Source organism: Trachypithecus francoisi, unplaced genomic scaffold (assembly GCF_009764315.1).
Source record: "Trachypithecus francoisi isolate TF-2019V2 unplaced genomic scaffold, Tfra_2.0 Lachesis_group8, whole genome shotgun sequence".
NCBI lineage: Eukaryota > Metazoa > Chordata > Mammalia > Primates > Cercopithecidae > Trachypithecus > Trachypithecus francoisi.
In genome coordinates, this window is record NW_022681473.1 from 91094647 (window position 1) to 91116710 (window position 22064).

The window sequence follows — 22064 nt, forward strand, 5'->3', positions numbered from 1 at the left end:
TAGTCTAAAATCCTAGATTTCCCATAAAATCTTACTTTTGGTTGTAGAATGCAGTTTGTGATGCATTGTCAGTCTGACATAAACATAATCTTGTGTTATACTAATAACCTGACTTGGAGTAAGATAGAAAAATGAGTAGTTAAACTCAAAGATAAGTCAAACGAATGAGGTATCCTCTAAAGAATGTACCTAATTTCCAGAATAAATTAGTGAACTACTCAAAGTCATTCTTGATAGTTGCTAGGATTACTTTGCTCAGGTCAGTGATATCAGAGGTTTTCTATTTTATTGTCAAGCAAGCAATGATGCTACCGCATCTCCTTGTCTCACTGTTTGCCTAGCACAGCACTCAACACTAGGGAGGCACTCAGGGAAGTTTTGGATGAATGGATGGATGGATGGATGGATGGATGGATGGATGGATGGAACAGATGAAGGAGAAAGAAAAGAAACATGTATTGGCCAGTGATCTATCCCAGGAGCTCAAAGAACCCATTGACTTGCAGTCAAGGGACCTGAATTGAAACAGCACCTCTGTCCTGAATTTGTTGTGACCTCAAAATACCTGTTTCTTTAAGAGCTTCTGGGGTTTTAAAAATTTGTACAATAGGAATGTCTGACTTACTGGGAAGATTAAATATAATAATATGTATGAAAATTCCTGGCAATAGGTTCTCAATGTTTGGTGACTCTGAATATAATTGCCACCAGTCTACTCTTAACTGTTTGTTCCAAAAGAATTATAGTAGCATTGAAAATAACAAGCAGCTGATCATCTTTCTAGGGTGATTGTACTTGATTTAGGAAATTAGGGTTTTTTTTTTCTTTAATTTGTTTTGTCTGTAATTATGTTTTATTTGAGTTAATGTTATCTGTTTACATCTTTTTAGGCCATACTCCAAATGCCAATTGGAAGTGGCTAAAAGTAGGACAATTTGCCTATAATGGCATATACATTTTTTGCACCACAAATTTGGTAGAAGAGACTATTTCATAATTTTGAAACATGTAACTTAAGATATTTTTGTTGCCCGTTATTTGCAGAGTATCACTCCACAGCCAACAAAATCTCATGACTGTCTCAAATCTTGGTGTCATATTTGGCCCAACTCTAATGAGAGCACAGGAAGAAACTGTGGCTGCTATGATGAATATTAAATTTCAGAATATTGTGGTGGAAATTCTGATAGAGCACTATGAAAAGGTAGGCTGCATTTTCAAGTGGAAGTGTCAAGTTTTATATCTTGCTTTTATAAAGGAATTTTGCATTTGTATCATCTGTGAACTTTACAGTACAATCATTTATTCCTATAAAATGTAAAAAGCTCATACGTTTTATATAAATTACTTCTTAATGGGGACTTCAATTTTCTTTCCTTGTTGTTGAGTTTTTAAGTGCTTCCCAAAATCCTTCAGTTAGATGGTTTTCTTTCCTTCTACATAATTGACTTCAGAAGGTTTTCTTCTTTACATTGTATGGTAAGTTTATTACTCCTATGCAGAGAACACTTTAAAATCACTTTGTGGTTGGGACTATTTTAAGCTTCTCTTTGTATCCCTTTGAAATCAAGCTCTTAATTATATAGAGGTAATGTTCTAACTAAACAAAAGAAAAAATATAGGGAACAGTCTTGAAGTCTTCTCTATATCTAGTCCCTAAGGATTTCTTGAAAAAAGTGAGATCTTAGAATAACTATGACAATGGGAAATTTTGAAAGCTGAATTAGTTGGAGTATTAAGCAAATTGAGCCATTTAAGGTCTAACAATTTGGAATCCTTTTATCTCTGATCTAGTCCTTGTGAGAGAATGACTAAGGCCTTCTCCTCCCCTGGGTCCCTTCCCAGCACCCACAGAAGCATGCCCTTAGTGTCTAAGGGCACAAGCTCTCTCAGAACGCAAGAGCACATGGCTGTGTCCTGTAGCTCTGCTCATACCTTTACCTGCAGCTTGCCACCCTCCTTGATAGCTCAGAGCCAACAGCATGGCAGCATCTTCTCCTGAGAAGCAAGGAGCCATTCAGTGGAAGAAATGATACAGAATGAGCCTCAGTTCCTCTCAGGTTATGTTTTTTCAGAGTATGAAGGTGGAAAGATAATATTACAATAAAAACCATCAATATGTCTTGTTCATATTTGGAAGGTTTCTTAAAGTTATTGAAAGATCTTCTAAATTTTACTTTTGGGAAATGGGAGAGAATGAAAAAGAAAACTCAGTGAAAGAAATAATACTCCAGATAAATGGAAAAGTTACAATTGCTCTAGCATACTTATTTTTTGCAGCTGATTAAGTAGTGTATAGTTCAAAGCTTATTTTATGATGAAAGTGGCAATATCACCCTTTTATTGACCATGGTCCATTTTTCTTATATGTAGATTTTTCATACTGCTCCAGACCCAAGCATTCCTCTTCCTCAGCCTCAATCTCGATCTGGATCCCGAAGGACACGAGCAATCTGCCTCTCTACAGGGTCTAGGAAGCCCAGAGGGAGGTATACTCCATGCCTGGCCGAACCTGATAGTAAGTACACCCGGCCTTAGGGAGATGCTTTCTTCATTCTTTAGTTCAGCTGTACTTCACTGTATTGGTAATTAGGTAGAAATAGAAGATGTTCACACTGATGTTCTTTCCCTAACACCTCCTCTTTTATCATTTGTATATTCTCTGTCAATAGTTGTACAGTTGCTTGGGTAAGCAAATTCATTATTGATACAAAAGCTGTGATTAAGTACATTGGGTGCTACTTTGTAGCAGGTTTTGTCCTGTTGTCAAAGTGGTAAAGAAGAAAGCAAGATAAAGTCTGACTGAAGCTGTCATTTTCTTCCTTCCTTTCACATTATGTTCTCAAAGCATTATCTCTTGGGTATCAGTGTCTGAAAGATAAAAGATAAAAAGCAACAACACACATTATCATTAACTTACAATTCTGAGCCAAGCCCTCAGTGATGTGGGTGTCACCTTGAGACATGGCATGCATTAAACTATGGTCGTTCTCATTTTATTTTATACTCCCCACTCCAATTTTTTGCCCACAGTCAATATTTAATAGAAAATAGTCAATGATAATTATATATTTTAAAATAACTAAAATAATGTAATTGGATTGTTTGTAACTCAGGGGATAAATGCCTGAGGAGGTGGATGCTCCATTACCGTGATGTGCTTATTTTACATTGTACAACACACCTGTATCAAAATATCCCATGTTCTCCATGAATATGCATACCAATTATGTACCCAGAAAAAATTTTTAAAAATAGTTTATTAATTTTTAATTTAGACATATGTGAATGAATATATTATTATGCTTTATCTGATTTTTCTTATAACTTACTTTTAGGAACATTAGAAAATAAAACCAGCAAAATAGCCAGTTTCTTACATTTCTATATTCTTAGCAGGAAAGGAAAAAAGCCTTTGAAAGTTGAGGTGGTGCCTTTGAATGAAAGAAGGCTGAGTACTTCGTGACTTGGAATCAATCACCTATGATCAGAAAAGTAAAAGAAAGCAGAAATATGTTTTTACTATACCCCCTTTCATTGATTCCTTGTAATATCATGAAGGAATCTTATTTCTCTTCTGAATCCTGTTTCATAAACAAATTTTGTCTGAATTCAAGTTAACCCACTTATGCTTCGAGAAGTAAAGTTATTACCTAAAGGCAGGCAGTTCATAGGTACATATATAATCTTCCTAAAATAGTATTGAAAAATACGTTCAGCAAGTTCAAATGCATATTTTAAAGTCTTTCTCCAGTACCGAGGACAGTTCTCCATACTAGGTAGGGGACCTACCACTTAAATGGAGTCAGGTGGCCACAGAACACATGGTAAGTTGGAGAACAGAAGGGTTTTGGTGATGCTGTTATCAATAGATATTTACAGTTGCTTTTATCTCTCTCCCTCCTACTCCTTAGGTGACTCCTATAGCAGCAGCCCAGACAGCACACCTATGGGGAGCATTGAGTCACTCTCTTCTCATTCCTCTGAACAAAATAGCACTACAAAGTCAGCTTCCTGCCAGCCCAGGGAGAAATCTGGAGGGATTCCTTGGATTGCAACCCCGTCATCTTCCAATGGACAGAAAAGCCTTGGTCTCTGGACAACTAGTCCTGAATCAAGTTCTAGAGAAGATGCTACCAAGACAGATGCAGAATCCGATTGCCAGAGTGTTGCTTCGGTCACTAGCCCAGGAGATGTTTCCCCACCCATAGACCTAGTCAAGAAAGGGCCTTATGGGCTCTCAGGACCGAAAAGAGCTTCTGCTTCTTCTCTCAGATCCATCTCTGCAGTTGAAGGTAAGGCAGAATGGAACTTGTACAAGATGTCATTGTTTCAGTGTCCCTTTTGCTGGATTATTTAGCATGGTTAAGCAGGGATAAAGTTAATGGTGGAGAAACTAATGATGCTTATCTACTTTGTTCCTGTGCTTGGATTTTACAACCTAGGCACTGTGACATTTTTCCTGAATCTTTCCGTGTCTGTGAAGTGATGTCTTTGTAATTACCGTAGATTTTGATCTCCCCGAGTGATGGGTTGCTGTACTCAAAGAACATTCTGTACCTTCCCATTTGGGCCCAGAGAAAAATGCTTCCTTTTGTTATGCACATGTACTGTGCTACTGCTATTATGTTGTCTAATAGCACCTTACCTATTTTCTTGGGCTTTCTTTTTAGGAAACAAGAGCTACAGTGGATCTATTCAAAGCTTAACTTCTGTAGGTTCCAAGGAGACACCCAAAGCTTCACCAAACCCAGACCTGCCTCCAAAAATGTGCAGGAGATTAAGACTAGACACTGCCTCAAGCAATGGCTATCAGCGTCCTGGCTCAGTGTAAGTGAGCGTTTGTATATTTGCTGTGTCTCCCAGGGATACAGAGAGGAGCTGAGCGTTTCTGAAGAACTCTTGGGAATCCCACAAGTTGCATATGTTGGGAATACTTTATCTATAGAGTGGGTACAGTCCACTTCTGTAAGACTCTTTTCTTTTCTATGAGTGATGTGGAAGTCTTTGGATGTGTACAGAATCTCACAGGGCAGCACTTCAAGCACTTTCCTTTGAAGCAGAGCTATGACTTAATTCGAGGAAATGAAAATTGATGTATAACACAGTAGTTATAAGCTTTGGAACTAAAAGTGTTCCTGTTAAAAGCTAAATATCCATCTCTCAGCTGAAGAGACTGCCACACATTGACTATAAACCAGGTCCCTGCTCTCCTCACTGTTTTAAAGCAGTGTCTTTCTCCCTTCTATCCTACACCCCCATATCTGAGTCCTCATTGATTTAAACCAGCTAGTAGAGAATGAGGAATATGAAAGGCAAAAGGAGGTACTTCTCATCAAAGGAAATGATGCAGAAGTGTAAAGGCTGATAGGAGAAGGGTACATAGACATGAATAGAAAGTGGGTGAAGAAGAACAATGGAAACTGGGCTAAACAAGTAAGCAAAATCTAGAAATAAAAAGTTTCTCTCCCTTTCATTTTGTTTTCCTGACATTTGCTGAGAATTTCCTAATGCTATCTGAGCTATTACTGGATGTCTTTACATGAGTTATCTCTTTCAAGGTCTGCAGTGTCCTTTTGAAATGGGTAGTATAAACCACATTTTAGAGATGATGGGAACTGATGCTTTCTACCGTTTCCAACCTAGGGTTCTCTGACTTCAATTCTGTGCTCCTTCTATTTTACCATCTCCATTTTTAACATGATGGCATTCTTCCTGACATTTTAATTATTCATTAAAAGTCCAGTAAGACATTTTACTAAGCCTGTTTCTATAGGAACTGTGTCATAAATTCATTAGTTCATCCTTTTCTCTGACAAGAACCTTTGGTCGCAGAGCATGTTCAATGTACGCTATCTCTTTTGGTTGGAAATCCAGTTACAGTGGTATAGGCAAATATATTTGTCAATGTGTCTACTCCCTACTGTGTGTAGTTTTACCCATTAAGGGAAAGAAATGTTAAGCCAATGTATCAGGGAAGATGAGAGAATATAAACTCCATTCTTTGTGGAGGAAAGAGAAGAGCTTCTGTTTGTGATTGTAAGGATAAAGTAGAAATTCAAATGAGGAAAGTGTGTGTTCTATATTAGGTGTAAAATGATCTTTGAGATAATCAAATGACTTGGCTCTGGGAGAAGAGTTTGTCAATTAGAGAAATAAGATAGATTTTTTTTTTAAATCTAGCTTAGAATATCAAGGAATTTTATAGAGTCTTCCAGTAAATATAGAAACTCTTTCAATTCTTTTCAGTCATACCCGATAGTCTTACCTGTTCAATTAGAACATACCTGTCTGCCCTACCCTTCATGATTTGAAACAAGATGGAAATCACAGATTTGTTTATTGGCCATATTTTCAGAGTTTGCCCTTTTCACTTTACAGACATATGTTCACATATAAAAAAATACATCAATAGTGTTATAATTAGTGTTTTCGTAGCTAAAAGAATGAACAACAGTTCTTTTGTCATGTTGATTTGATTCTTTGCGTCTTCACTTGTGGCTCCACAGGAGTTAATAGCGTGCTGCTGGGAGCAGAGTAGAGAGAAAATGTTCCTTTTACTGCTCCCATGGTTTTCTGAGATAAAAAGGATGAGGACAGTGAGATCCCCAGAGGAAGTAGCTGTAGGTTTATTAGAGTCTGGTACTCTGTAAGCTGGAGCTTAGATCTAAAAGTCTCATTGACATTAAAGGTTAAAACAATTAAAATTCCCTTCCAATGTTGGCAATGGTTGACAACCATTTTTTGTCTTGTTTAACTGGTAATCCTGAATTTCACTTTGAGCAGAACGAGTGTGATTGACTTCATAAAACTTGCATTTTAAATCATTTTTCAGAGTGGCAGCAAAAGCTCAACTGTTTGAAAATGTTGGTTCACCTAAGCCAGTTTCTTCTGGGCGGTAAGTTCTCAAAACCCTTAAATGTATCTAAAACAAAAGTGGTGACATTGTTGCTTTGTATTGACATGACACTCTCTGTGACAGCTCCGCCTCTTCCGTTATGCAGATGGTCAAATTTAAGTCCACTGGCCCTTCACAGGAAGTCATGTCTGTAAACAGCATTTTCATCTCAGATTGTGATAGTGATGTCTCATTTGCTGAAATCTTCACAAAAGAAGGGCTCTAAACACACACATTTCCTAGAAGATAAAAAATGCTATAATCCTTTGTACATCTTTGATGGCAATCATTTTAGGAACACTTTTCAAAAGCATGTTCTTGATTTTTAAAAGTTATATAACTTTTTCTGGAGGAATCATCATGGACATCCATGAAAAATATGGTTATTCTTAAGGACCACTGAGATGTTGTAGAGTTAATTGCCCAAGGAGACTTTGTTTTTAGAGTACATAATTTCATTAGGGGTTCTCAGATTTTACACTCCGTTCCATTATTAAAAGGATATGAGTTGTTACATCTTGCTTCTACTAATGCACTTGCTTCTAAAGTTCCCTCTTTACTCTTCTTGCTTTCAAGTTTATTATTCTGATCTACAGTGGGCTTTGGTTTTTAATATGAATAAAGGAATTTCATAAAGGCAGGAGCTTTTCATTATTATTATTATTATTATTTTACTATCAGCTGCTAGTACAGGTTGGAGACACACAATGCCTATTGTTGAAAGAGCATATAAATGAGAGAACTTGAATAACAAACCTTGATTTTTCCTTTAGATGTACCAAGACATTTTCGAGGCCCCCCATGTCCGGCTAATTGAGGCTGTGAAGTAAAGGAATCACAGATATTGTTGTATAGTTGTTGTGTAGTTCCTCTAAAAGTTGTATAGTTCCTCTAAAAGTTATTTAACCAAAGAATTTTTATCAACCTGTAAAAGTATGTGGACTTTTTCAGCAAACATTTATAAAGTACCTATAGTGTACTGGGCATGGGATAGTTATTAAGGATAACAAAAACCTTCAAATTCTTTTTGGTTTGTTCAAAGCCCAGTGAGGGCCCTCGGGTATTAGGTTTTTTTAACTGCATGGAGTAGAGCCACTTTTATCTCTTCCTAGAATAATGGTCAGTGCCTAGTATTTAAATAGCTGAGCCAAGAGCACGTGCACCTTAACTCTGTCAGCAGCGACTTTATCTTCTTCCTTTTGACCAAGGTGTGGTGAAAACTAAGCCCCATGCATGTCACAGCAGACATCATTGCTCTGAGATTGTCTTGATTTTTAGGCCTTAGTGTAAGGGATTTAACCTCGCTACTTCTTCTGTTATGCTACACAGTTGAATTGCTCACTAGATGGAGCCCTTTTATTAGAAAGCTCTAAAAAGTCAGCCTGTTAAGTAAAAACTTAAGTGATCAAAATCAAAGAGGTAACCCCCATAGACCTTTAAGAAAACAATCTATGGATGAAGTAAATCAGAAAGCCATCATATAATAAAAATACACTCAGATGTTCAACAGTCAAATCATACTTCTTCTTTTTCTTCTTCTTTTTTTGTTTTTTTGAGACAGAGTCTCACTCTGTCACCAGGCTGGAGTGCAGTGGCGTGATCTTGGCTCACTGCAACCTCTGCCTCCCAGGTTCAAGTGATTCTCCTGCCTCAGCCTCCTGAGTAGCTGAGACTACAGGTGCCCACCACCATGCCTAGCTAATTTTTGTAATTTTAGTAGAGACGGAGTTTCACCAGGTTGGCCAGGTTGATCTTGAACTCCTGACCTCAGGTGATCCACCCGCCTCAGCTCCCAAAGTGCTGGGATTACAGGCGTGAGCCACTGCGCCTGGCCAATTCATACTTCTTTAATATGTTTTTACATTCTGAATACTCTAAATCAACTTTTAATGGGCATCAGCATAAAGTTAGAGCTCACTCAGCTCTACCTTCAGAGTCACAGTCTGTCCATTCACAATACTTGCGATTTATGTCACAACTTTTCACTGAGATAGGCACAGGGGAACATGAATGAACTTTAGGTCAGACAGACCCTAGTTCAAATTTTTAGTTCACCACTTTCTAGTTCATGTAACCTCAGAGTTAGCAATTTTGGGAATCGATTTTCTGTTTCCATACAATGAAGATCATAATTCTCAGCTTGCCACATTGTTGGGAATATATGCAATACTGTGTTTGAACATGACAGGTGCTCTGTAGATGGTTTCTACATTAATAACTATTATTATAATTATTGTTGAAACTGCTTGCCTAAGACACTCAAGCCTCTGATTAATATATTAGTGGTATTTAAACACTAACTCTTAACAGTTACCTGATATTCTTTTGTACTCTTAAATAAAATTGAACAACTCATAGAAGTTGAGGGAATTTCCTTGACCCTCTACAATGCCTGTCTCATTTTTGTTTTTTCCTAAGGAGCTCAAGGTTACCCTTGAATTAGACCTTGAAAGAGATAGAAAGAGTAGAGGCAGTAGGAAGACTAGCCATATTTGGGAAAGAGACCAGTTGGGAGATTTTAGTGGATGGCCTCGAGCAACAGAAAAGTAACCCCTCTGGCATTGCCACAGGCACTGCAGGTCATTGAACACATGAGTGATCTACTCAGTGATGCACCAGAACAGATCATTTTCCAGGAGATTGTGAAGGGGAGAGAACAGTCAACCATTTAGGATGGAACTGGTAAGATTTAAAAGGCCTGAATCAGGAGAGTAGCAAAGGGATGAAAAGCTCTAAGGAGATTTTTATGGATAGGATCAGGATTGGGCTACTGTTTTGATACTAGGAGTAGGGGACAGGAAAAGAAGTTTCCAAGTCTCTGAGACAGTGTTGGAAAGAATGGTGGTTTAGCTTCTGATCTTAGCTTGTGCGTATGTAGGAGGAAGGGAAAATTTTGGCCATAGGGTTTGAGGAGGCTGTGAGGGCCAATGAGAGGCAGTTAGGAAAGTGCAGCTAGAACCAGGAGCGAGCATGGAGTTTGATGCCATTTAAGAAACTTCTACACAGCAATTACACTGTATAGGTGAAAGTGAGGGTACCTAGCAAGGGGGCTTACTAAACGAAAAAGAACAAATGGCCAAGCATTGGTCTTTTGGGAATGGTTTTATTTAAGGTTCAGAAAAAGAAGAATGGACAGGATGAGAAAGCTTGGCCAACAGTGGTAGAAGCTGCAAAAACATGGTTTAGGAGATCAGGAGAGGACACTGGTTTTAACTCCTAAGACGTCATTGGAGATCAGTAAGAAAGCAAGTTCACTGGAATGGGAGGGGCCATGCTGTAAGACTTGTTAAAATGAAGATTCCAGGGTTTTGCCATAGACCTTATAAACCACAATGTCCAAGACGGAGGCCTCGGGAAGCTGCATTTTTGTCAGCCTCCCCAAGTGATTCTTATGTACGTGAAAGTTTGAGAACCTTTAGAATAGAGAAAAATGTCCTAGTGCCCGGCACAGCCTTAAGCACACATTGGTTATTTACAATTGTTTTCCTTAACCTATAAAATCCCTTCAAGAGCCAAACGTCGCTAGGCTGTGTCTTACCATTATAAAGGCATGTGGAAAATAGTATCCTTAAAACCTTCACCTGGGTCTCAGTTATACTCAGAGCAGTGATCCACTTTACAGTGGTATAATCAGGCAATCGATACAAATATGCTTTGAAGGTTGAATTGAGAATTAAAAGCATAGATTGAGAATTGAGTGTCTGGTTCATTATAAACAATCAAGTGTTTCTGTTCTCAAATTTTAAAAGACAGATATTTTGCTTAAAATTACAAAGGACAAAAAGCTCCACAAAGTTGTCTTGCCCAGTGAGTCTGAGTTTTTATAAGGCTATAAATCACTGGTTTAGAGCACAGTTACATATGTAAGACACACACAGGATGCAGAAATCACCATAACACATATAAGCAAAAAAAAAAAAAAAAAATTGTGATGTTTAAAATAATAATTTAATGATTTTCCTTTAGAAAATGTGAAAACTAATGAAGAAGTATGTTAAAACCACTTATAATTTCATCACCTGAAGAAAACTGTTAAAATTTGGTGCACAGCCTTCAATCTCCTCTGTGGCAGTGGTTCTCAAACTTCTTGATCTCTCAACACCTTTATAAACTTAAAAGATCATGAAGGATCTCCAAAGGGCTTCTGTTTTTATGGATTATATTTATTGATATTTACTGTATTAGAAATTCAAACAGAACATTTTAAAATACGTATTTATTGAAAATAAGAATAAGCCTATGACATATTAGCACAAATAACATAATTTTGATGAAAAATTATATTTTCCAAAAGAGTTGAACTGTTTTACATTTTTTCAAATATCTTTAATACCTCACATAATACAAAATAAATGAATTGTCATATACATTCCATTAGCTTCAGAGCAATGATACCTTAGGCTCCTGCCTGCCACTCTATCTCCCCTCCACAGGTTCTCTTGACCACGCTTTTGAAAACTACTCCTCCGTGATAAACACACAGAAAAGGACACATGGGTGGGGATGCGGGGAGGGTAGAGGAGTTCACTGTATTGTTGCTATCATAGTGCTCAACACACAATAGATGCTCAATAAAATTGTTGAATGAGTAAATAAAATATACATTTTTAACATAAAAAATACTTTGCTACTCACTTTTCCACTTCATTTTCAACGGAGTTGCAATATGCATGTCTTTGACACAAGCAGCTTTAACTCTACAGGCTCAGGTGGAAGTTTTTAGCATTGAGGCGTTCAGTATTACTTAGATATTTAAGCTGGAAACAGCCAGTGTTTGTTGGCTGTTTCAGATTGTTTCATTAAAAAAATCTATGAAAAGAACATGTAATTAATGTTAAGAAATCTGTAACTAGGCTGGGCACAGTGGCTCACTCCTGTAATCACAGCACTTTGGGAGGCCAAGGCGGGTGGACCACTTGAGCCCAGGGATTTGAAACCCTGTCTCTACAAAAAATACAAAACATTAATTGTCACAGTGGTGTGCACCTAATAGTCCCAGCTGCCTGGGAGGCTAAGATGAGAAGATCACCTGAGGTTAGGAAGTCAAGACTGCAGTGAGCCTTGATTGGCCTGAGCAACGGAGTGAGACCCTGTCTCAAAAAAAAAAAAGCAAAAGAAAGAAAAAAATCTCCAACTAGGGCCCAAGAAACAAATGCAGTGTTTCTTGGTAAACTGTCATGGGCAATTTAGGATTCTTGCCAAGAATAAATTTGTAAACTTTTTGTCTCACGCATTAACATCGTTTCATAGCATGAGTTCTTCAATAGCATTATCTATAGTTGCTGCATAATACTTCACTAGATTGGTGTGCTCTAATTTATTTTTTAAGTTCTCTACTGATGAATACTTAAGACTGTTGTGATTTTTAAAAATTTCCACTTTTATATATAGTATTGCTTTAGTATCTTTCTACCTCCGTGCACTCCTACTCCCTTCAGAAGTGAAACTGTCAATAGCATACAAAATGTGTGTATTTCTCATTGTTAAACAGGCCTCTGGAAGACATTGTATCAATTTTGGTGAATTTTTAAAATTTCTTTTATGTTTAAGATAAGCACTGGTAAATTTTGCACACTGACCCAGTCAAACTTTTGTAAATTTACTCATTAAATGCATTAGGCAGCATTTAGCATGAGGAATGAGGTTTGTGGGCAGATCATTTTCCAAATGATAAGGGAAGAAATGGCTTTCAGGACTGTGCGATTACCTCACTCTCCCAAGCAGTAAGAGGCAGGATTTTCAAAATCTTTTTCAAAGAGAGATTAGAATCTTCTGAAGAGAGAGACAATAGGTGACAGTGTTATTTTCACATCCTCTTCAATACACTAAGACAGTAAAAGAGGAAGCATTAGCACCTGAGGAAACTTCACTGTTACAGAGTCTACATTAAATCATCAAAGCTCTCTGCAGAGTTAACACCTGCAGTTATAGCTCTCAGCAGAAGAAAATTCCGTCTAGTCAGTGCACAGATGATTGAAAAGTCATGACAGGTAGTATTTTGTGCTGTGTGGTTTTGATGCATTTAACAATATGTATGTCTTTATTTAGTGATGATAATTATTCTGTATGCTTTTCCCCTTCCTCAACCAGTCCCACAAAATACTATAAATACAAATAAGGAGGCCATATATGTCTAAAATATTAATTACAAGATTTGGGTACATTTTAAAGTATAGTTTTGAAAATTAGGCCATTGTAAGGAATATTATAATCACTTCTACAACTTTGGAGTTTGTTTCCTTATAGATCTCTTTATAATTTATCTTAATGATTCAAAGAAAGATGGACTTATTTTTACTGGAGGAAGCTGTTGCTATTACAAAATGTGATTTTTTGCAAAAATCTTTCCTTTTTTTTTTAGGAAAATGGTTCTGCAGTCCTCAGTAATATCCTGATCAAATCAAATGGTTATAGTTGGCTAGAAGATTTATAGGGAAAACGTTTATATTCTACCTGAGACCACTATAGTCTGATTCTTAGAAGTCTTCAGAACCTGATACTGTTCTCACTTCCCACCTATATGCAACCAGCACACCCACATGCATGTGTTCATGTGCGCACACACACAGTTCTTTAAAGTCCTGTCCTTCTCTGAGTGCCTCTACTTCTTCAGTTCTTCCTTAGACCATGTTTCACTGGGACGTTGTGCTGTGTGGGCTCAGGGTCACTCCCAAAGCTGCCCTGCTAGCAAGCTGTCTGAAAGTACAGCCTTGAGCATCACCTCTGATGAAAAGACTGGAGGCAGGTCCAGAATTTTCCTCTCTACACTTTCCAATCTTCAGATAGTCTTTGGGAACCCCAGTTTAAATGGCTGGATCTCATTCTGGAAGTGTAGGGTTAAGACCCAGGGTTGAGCTCCAACAGGGAAATGAAATTATAATGTAATGCTGCTGCTTTGGGAGAGCTATGGAGGCAAATACTGCTGCTGCTGCCTTGCAGATATAGTGCTGGGACCCCAGGGAGGATAGATAAGGTGCCCTGAATCTTTAAAAAGACTCATCATATAGAAAATGAACCCAGAACATCTTTCCTTTTTCTTACTCATTCATTTAGCTAACATTTACTGAGTTACTACTAAGCATCAGACATTGTTCGTGGAGATTCCATTCTATCTAGGGGAGAAGATAAAAATATCAGCAATAATAACAAAATACCAGATACTAATACCATGCAGACTTGAAGCAGGAAGATATGATAGTTCCCTGGGCAACTATTTCAGAGAGTATGATCAGAGAAGGCCTGACCTTCAGCAGAGCTCTTGAAATTTAAGATGAACTTGAAGGACATGGCCATGTGAAGATCAAGAGGAAAACATCTCAGGGCGTGGACATAGCTGGCCTGAGGTGGGAGTGAGTTTGGCGTGTTTGAAGGAAAGAAAGAGGGCCATTGTGACTGGAGTCGAGTAGGTGAGCAGAGGCGGGGACACAAAGAGGCAGGGGGGAACACCCGGCACCTGCCTGCTTACAGTTTGTGGGCCAGAGTAGGAAGCCAGTTGAAGGGTTGTCAGGGAAGCAGTGTGATCTGATGGGCATTTTACAGCTGTCCTCTGGCTGCTCTATAGATAATGGATTGTAAAGGAATCGAGGTTATAGGAAGCCAGGAAGCCATTCAGCCGACCAGGTTGGAAATGGTATTGTCTTGGACTCTGGTTGTGGAAGAGATGGTAAGTGCTTGGCGTTGGGATCAGTTGCAAGTCTTAAGGTCATTGAATGTTGCAGATTAAAGGAGACCTGCCTGGTGCCTTGATTAGCAGCCTCAGATGATGCCTTTTTATTGTTGGCTGAAATATTTTTGGAACATATCTCATATGTAATTCCTAAATTCTGACTTCACTTGAAAAAAAAGGAAAAAAAGAGTCTCTGGGTATACTGAGCACAAATTTGCACTTAGTGACAGAGGTTGGGAGCTGAGTGGTTGGCTTCTCTTGTTAAGGATGGGTGTACTCTGGTTTGCAAAGCCTCCACCTGTCCCTATCATCTTCCTGATGGTGAAGCTATAGTTGGTTGCCATTTATCATCAACTTATCCTATTATTTTTCCTATATCATTCCCAATTAACTTACTTACCATATTCTTTAAGCCTTTTAAGTTTTGGATCTCACCTCAGATAGTCTGAACGTGAAAGTGGGGGAAAAAAAGGCTTTGGGGTTCCTAGGAATCTTGGTTTCTACATAGCTGTAAAAACAGCCTATTTAGCAAATTATTAAACAGTTAAATAATAGCAGTCTCTAAAACCAACCTATATTGTTATAAGCCAGGGGTTACCCTGGAGAGCATTGCCTAGAAACACAAGAAAGGTTTCTAGTGTGCTAGTAATCCTTGATTTCTTGATCTGGTAACATGATTGTGTTGAGTGGAAGAAGTACCGATGTACACTTATATATGCACTTTATGTGCATTATGTTCCAATTACAAGTAAAAATGAATAGCATTCTTGAAGAAGAGTTTTGAATACAGATGTCCTTAGGTTGAGTGTTGAGGTTTTGACAAGTTGTCTTGCTCTTTCAGCCAAGCCAAAGCCATGTACTCCTGTAAAGCAGAGCACAGCCATGAGCTTTCCTTCCCACAAGGAGCGATATTTTCTAATGGTAAGTATGTCACTTCCCTCTAAGTTTGTCATCATGGGGAGGATGAAGGAATAGCTTGGTGATATGAGTCTCAAGTAGAAGCCAGAAGCCTCAGATTCTATCTCAAGTCCTGCCTCTCATGACGGGCATGCATGAACACATCAAATCCCTCTGGGTGGCGTGCATCTGTAGTCCCAGCTGCTTAGGAGGGTAAGCCCAGCCCAACCCACAAAAAAATAAATAAATAGGCTGGGCATGGTGACTCACGCCTGTAATCCCAGCACTTTGGAAGTCCAAGGCAGGCGGATCATGAGGTCAAGATATTGAGACCAGCCTGGCCAACATAGTGAAACCTCATCTCTACTAAAAAATACAAAAAACTAGCCAGGCGAGGTGGCGGGCGCCTGTAGTCCCAGCTACTCGGGAGGCTGAGGCAGGAGAATTGCTTGAACCCAGGAGGTGGAGGTTGCAGTGAGCCAAGATCGTGCCACTGCACTAAAGCCTGGCGACAGAGCAAGACTCTGTCTCAAAAAAATAAAAATAAAAATAAATAAATAAAAAACTTAAAAATTCCCTCTGGATTCATTCCTCCCCTGCAGGCATTTGTGTGTATGTGTCTGTTTGTACATGTGCGTGTGAGACAGAGAGATGATTTCATTTGACTATGTGAATGCAAAGGACATTCCAGCTTTGAAGGGCTGTGACATTGTTTTGTTTGGACATTTAAGTTGAGCGTATAGTTGGCCCTGTGTATTCCAGGAGTTCTGCATGCACAATTTAACCAACTATGGATCAAAAAAGTCGGAAAATAAATAGATAAATAATAATACAAATTTTAAAAATATATAGTATAACAACTATTTACATAGTTTTTACATTGTGAAAGGTATTACAAGTAATCTAGAAATGATTTAAAGCATATAGGAGGATGTTATATGCAAATATTACATCATTTTATATCAGGAACATGAGCATCTGCAGTTTCTGGTATCCACAAGAAGCCCTGGAACTAATCTCCCACAGATATTGAGGACTGACTGTGTGCGTACAATCTGATGTGGGACTTTAACCCATCTGTTTATATAATTATTTGACACAAATGTTGACCGAGTGCTATTTATTTGTTTATTTTGCCAGTGTACCCATCAGTGGAACCAGGATGGTTAAAGGCAACTTATGAAGGCAAAACGGGACTAGTTCCAGAAAATTATGTTGTCTTCCTCTAATACTATTTAGTGGATGGCAGTATCTTCATGGTATCCATGGTAACGAATAAGTGCTATGATTTTATCTGACACAGATACACAGGGATCAGCCCACTAAGTGAAAACAGTCCATTTCTATCAAGTTCTTCACCAACAGACTATGTAGCTCCTTATTAATGGAAAAAAAGATTTAAATTGTTGGCCATTCTTTTTTGGTTGGTTTCTTACTTTAAAATATCTTGCTTCTGAAAAATGTATTTTTGGATAATATGTAACTCTCCACAATGTCTCTTCCATAGCAATTGTAGAGTTTCAAATACTGTATTAAATACTATATTCCAGACATTTGGAAACCAGAATCTGCTATATGGATTTTGAGATCTGTCCTTTACTGCCTGGCATTCTCTGAGGATCTCTGACATTATTAGTTAAAAATGTAATTTAAATTGTTCATTTATTGTTTTTTTTTTCTTAGAAATATATTGCTTTTATATATGATTGTTTTGCTGGTCCTAAACATTTCAAGGATGTAAGTCTTTAATATAACTTTATTTGTTTTCCAAGTAGATGATAATATTCAAAAGCAATAATGTATATGGTATCTATAAAGCAAGCAAAATTAAGTCATACACTGACTCCACTGTAAAAAATCTGTCCAGAATTCCAGATATCTTCCATTGGTTTAGCACAGGGATCAGCGAACTTTTTCTGTAAAGGCCTGATAGCAAATATTTTTGTGGTGGGTTAAATTTGGCTCATGGGTTATAGTTTGCTGATCCCTAGTTTAGAGGGTGTATAAAACTATCTTCATAACTTTGAGAGTTTTATAAAATTTTACATTAAAATATACTGATAAATTATATGCACATATTTTCTACCAGTAGCATTGTAGTGGCATCACAGAAGAATATTTACCAATCATGGGAAAACTGTAAAACTAGAGTATCAAGGTGTACAACTTCACTTCCACTTGGAAGATTGTAAAGTGTCAAAGTATTTTAATGATAATTTAATTTGGACTTTTGAAATGTTCTCCTACAAATGAAAAAGATGCTTGAAAACGTTACAAGGGAAGCTATGCCTTCTGAAGTCTATCCTTAGTTGAAACAGAAAATAAACACAAAGGTACAAGATCCTTAAATTACTTTGAACCACAGAGATTGAAATTGTTTTATGATCTTTAGCAGAAATAAAATCTGTCCATGATTTTCTTCTGTGCCTTTTAGTTTACAGTCTTTATTAGCAATTTCGGTCAATTTGTAGAGCATAGTAATAGGTATTTACTGTCCACTTATATATATATATATCAGCATCTGGTCATGCACGAACCATTAATTCTATATTTCTATTTCAATAATTCTAATATATTATTTCTATAAATATAATATCTATATGTGGCAAAGAGCCTTTCTTCTCAAGATCCTGAAAAGCTGGTTACCTGACCTTTGAGTGCCACAGTCCTGACCTGCTAGTTCTTGACATCTTACTTCATATTACTTACATCATATTACTTCAGAGTTCCCTACTGTGCAGACTCTCAGGTATTCACTGTATAAAACTCTTTACATGTGATTATAATCTGTAATCTCTATCTCTTCTACTTTAAATTAATGTTTCTAGAATTAGTAGGTTAAATACACATATACACACACAACTATGCCTCAGAAAAGATATGCTTTTACAAATAAAAAGAATAAGATTAGAATTAACAAGTAGAGAGAATAACCGTTGGCAGAGTCAGAATCAGGAATAAATATCAGTGAATCAAAAGAATGAAAAATATTCTGTAATAAAAATTAGCAACATAATGTAAAAGTTTGATAAAAGACTATCTTTCTCTTTTACCTCTCACTGTTGACCTCTGTACACTGTAATACCGTGTGTTGCCGGATCTTCTTGGTCTAGGTCCTTGGTGACCTTAGTAGTTTAGTAATAACAGCATTGCTGACACTCTAATTGCCCTCTGCTGGAACAGAAGGTAGTTTCCAATGTACCAGTCCCTTAGTCTATACGGCACCCTTGGTTTAAGCATGCTTGCCATTATCTGGTATCCTGCTAGATTAGAATCTCTTAAAAGCAAATTGGTTTTCTTTCAAAGACCAACTTGACTCCAAAGAGAGATTCAGAATCCTACTCCTCCTGCTGCTGCATAAAGAAAATCTCAACCTTCATTTTATTTGAACACAGACCAAAATGTTCCTGCTTCTGAGTTGTCGAAAGCTAATTCTACGGATGTTCCATTCAGGTTTAAAGCTTTTTTACTGCATAGGACATGGATATGAAGCCTAACTCCTGTATCTGATGGCAAGACATATGTTGCAGCCACAGTACTGGCTATGGTCCCTTTGCTGAAACAAGCTATAGAAGCACTGATTCAAGTTGTGCTTGTGCTTGAAGTTTTAATCTTCCAGATTTGTGAGGATGGCTCTTTTTCCTTCATAATGAATTATATGTGTAAGCAAGTCATGGCCATATACTGGAGATAGGCTGAAGCTGCTTTTCCCTTAAAGTAAGTTTCCTACAGATAAGGTATTTCTGAGCATTGAGAAAGTCAGGACATGTACTCTAAATCACACAGAATGTGAATTCCACTGGAAGGCAATGTCAGACATTGGAAGAGGATCACATTCAACTTCTAATAGTAGTTCAATAACAAAACCTTAGAAACAATGTGAAGATACATTCGAATTGCCACATCCATACCTTCGAAACATGCAACCTGTGCGTCCCAATCACTGCTTACAGTATAATCAGTATGACAATGAGATTGAGGGGGTCTAAATTTAAGTTCATCATCTCCTGTGTTATGTGAAAATATCCCTCAGTAAAAAACATTTATGTATTTCACAGATGACTCTTTTGCTTTGCCATAACGCTACCAAGTTTATGGAAACTAGTCAACTGAAGGATTTTTCTGTTGTGTTATGTGTAAATATCTGAACAGTAAAATCATCTTTGTATTCCTGTAACGTTCATGAAGTATGAGGAAGCACATTTCTCCTTGTTTGATGTGAGTGGTTTTGCTTGTTGCAGGGGTTGCCTGTGCTTTGTAACTTGCATGAACACAACCAGGTTTCTCAACAATGATTTGTCTGCTGACTGTTTTCAGAGATAGTGGAGGAAAAAAAATGTGCCTTAAAACCCCAACTTATCTAGGTTTCCAAGTAGGAAAAATAAAGATACATATGACTTTTATTATTATTCTATGATAATTAGCTTTATATAATGTGGCAGCCTTCTTAAAAATTCACTATGTTGTGAGGCAAACAGATTTCTTACCATAATCTGGTGTACCCTGCTCACCTTCTCACTCCTAGCACCATTCTTCTGGTCTGTGTTGAAAAGGGCATCATTCATGTGGTTTTGGTTTAGAAGAGTCCCTCAGAGCTTTCCCTCTAGCAATTTCAAATTGTACTAATACCTTAAATTATGTATTCAAGATGCCTTCTTTAGCATTTAGAACCCCAGCTAGACTTATACTTTGACTAAAGCCAGAGGCAGCCCAATTTAGGGAACAGATTTTGTTCTTTGGTTTTATGATACATTTGTAATTCACAGCTGTTAGCATGACCTCACATCACTGCGTAGGACCCTGAAATCGTATCTCCTGGTCAGGTCACGAAAAAGAACAGAGGCTTGACTATTGTCCAGAAGTTACTTCCCTCTTGACTAAAGGTTTCTCCATAGGGTAGACATTACTATTTAACTTTGCCTCCTACCCTTTTTTGTTAACCTTCCAAAATCAAAACACTTTTAAGAAACAAAGATAATTTTCTGAACAGTCTGTGTCCTGCCTGTCTCCTGTTGATTCACAGATACAATATCAAGTATTCATCAACTAGTCTCAATTTCCTGAACACATTCACTGTATCCCTCGTTGTCACCATTATCCCCCTGCTTCAAAATGTGCCGGTTCCACTTGGTAATAACCTTCGGAAAACTCAGGTTTATGAATGATGTGGACTTTTAGAGGATCAAATCAATAAATTGGATTTGAGGGCAGCCGCACTCACTGTTTTAAATAAAGAGTCTTACATAAGAATGTTGACAGCATTCACAGTAAGCCATTGGCAGAAAATTGATCTTCATGTCCTAGACCAATGTTTAGAAGGTGTTCTATGGTTTAGGGAGCCCAGCCTGTCATTCCTTTTCCTTTTGGCACTCATGAGAGAGATACCAAGTTCAGTGTGAATTTTTCTTGGTGCTGTGTGGAGAAATGGAGTCTGTGTGCTTACTGAAGAGTCCCAAAAGGCAGAGATCATTTTCATTTATTGCCATCATAAATATTCTTCACCATTCAAGATGCTTGTGTACAGGGCTACTTGGCAAACTAAAGTGTTGGAGGAGGCAGGGGCTGAAGGTATCAAAACCTCCTCAGTAGGATAACCACTTTCTCCCCTTTGGACCATCTGCCATCTTTCCCCAGTGTTTCCCATGGTGTTTTTGCATCCAGAGTTGACAGCAACTCAATTTTGCCTTGAATTTACTCAGTCTTATAGATTAAAAGTATGCATTTTATATAAAAATGCATTTTATATAAAAATATATGGCTACATATACATATATATATGAAACACACACTTTTAATCTCTATATGGCAGCATTTTTGAGGTTTTATATCTGTCAGTGTACCCTCAACTGCCTCCTTTTTGCAGAGAATGATCCCCACAAGAACTGGTCTAAGAACACTGTCTGCACATGGTTTATACTTAAAATCCAAGATACCACCACATAACAAAGGTTGGGATTTTCAAAGTCCTTGATTTCTGAGCTGAAACGTTAACAAATAGGGAATTTGGCAGGGAAGACACCTGGGTTTTTAATTCACAATCCTATTTATATACTGTTAAAATTTGAGGTACTGTAGTTTATATAAAAGTCAGATGTTTAGATATTATATTTCAGTACTAGGAGCTTCTTTGCAGTCATTAACTTGACAAATTAAGTAATAAATATAAAAGTGATTATCCATAAATTATCATTGAATTTTTTGTTTATTTTGTAGTGTTTCTGTATTTATCTGCACTTTGTGTATATATACACACGTACATGTGCCAACATGTAAATAACTTCATGTTTATTCCTAATCTGAATTGCTACAGTATTTTTAATGTATGGTTACACTGTGTTTTAAATTACTTTAAAAATAAACTTTGTAAGCATATTTTAATTTAGTCTTTGTACTTGAAGACCCACTGTGTTGGAGGGCAATTCTCTTGGCTTTATGTAGAGAAAAAACAAGGTTTCTGGTACTGTGAGTGATCACTTTGATATGGCTAAATCATAGCAGAATTTGGTGACCTTCTCCTCCCAAATTGGTATTCTGCAAGCTTTGGAAAATGTTAATGTTGATAACCTATTAATAATGCAGGTATCCACGAAGGGGAGAGGGAAA

General features: G+C 37.5%; 1 protein-coding gene across 1 annotated transcript in view; it reads left to right on the forward strand.

Annotated features, from left to right (window-relative positions):
- Positions 1-21839, forward strand: part of ARHGAP42 (Rho GTPase activating protein 42) — a 315746-nt gene extending 293907 nt beyond the window's left edge. The window contains exons 18-24 of the mRNA XM_033204701.1: positions 1045-1204; positions 2374-2518; positions 3915-4295; positions 4674-4830; positions 6836-6898; positions 15406-15485; positions 16602-21839. Of these exons, the coding sequence (XP_033060592.1) occupies positions 1045-1204; positions 2374-2518; positions 3915-4295; positions 4674-4830; positions 6836-6898; positions 15406-15485; positions 16602-16690 (1075 nt within the window). The 3' untranslated portion in view covers positions 16691-21839. The remainder of the gene's footprint in view (positions 1-1044; positions 1205-2373; positions 2519-3914; positions 4296-4673; positions 4831-6835; positions 6899-15405; positions 15486-16601) is intronic.
- The last annotated feature ends 225 nt before the right edge of the window (positions 21840-22064 follow it).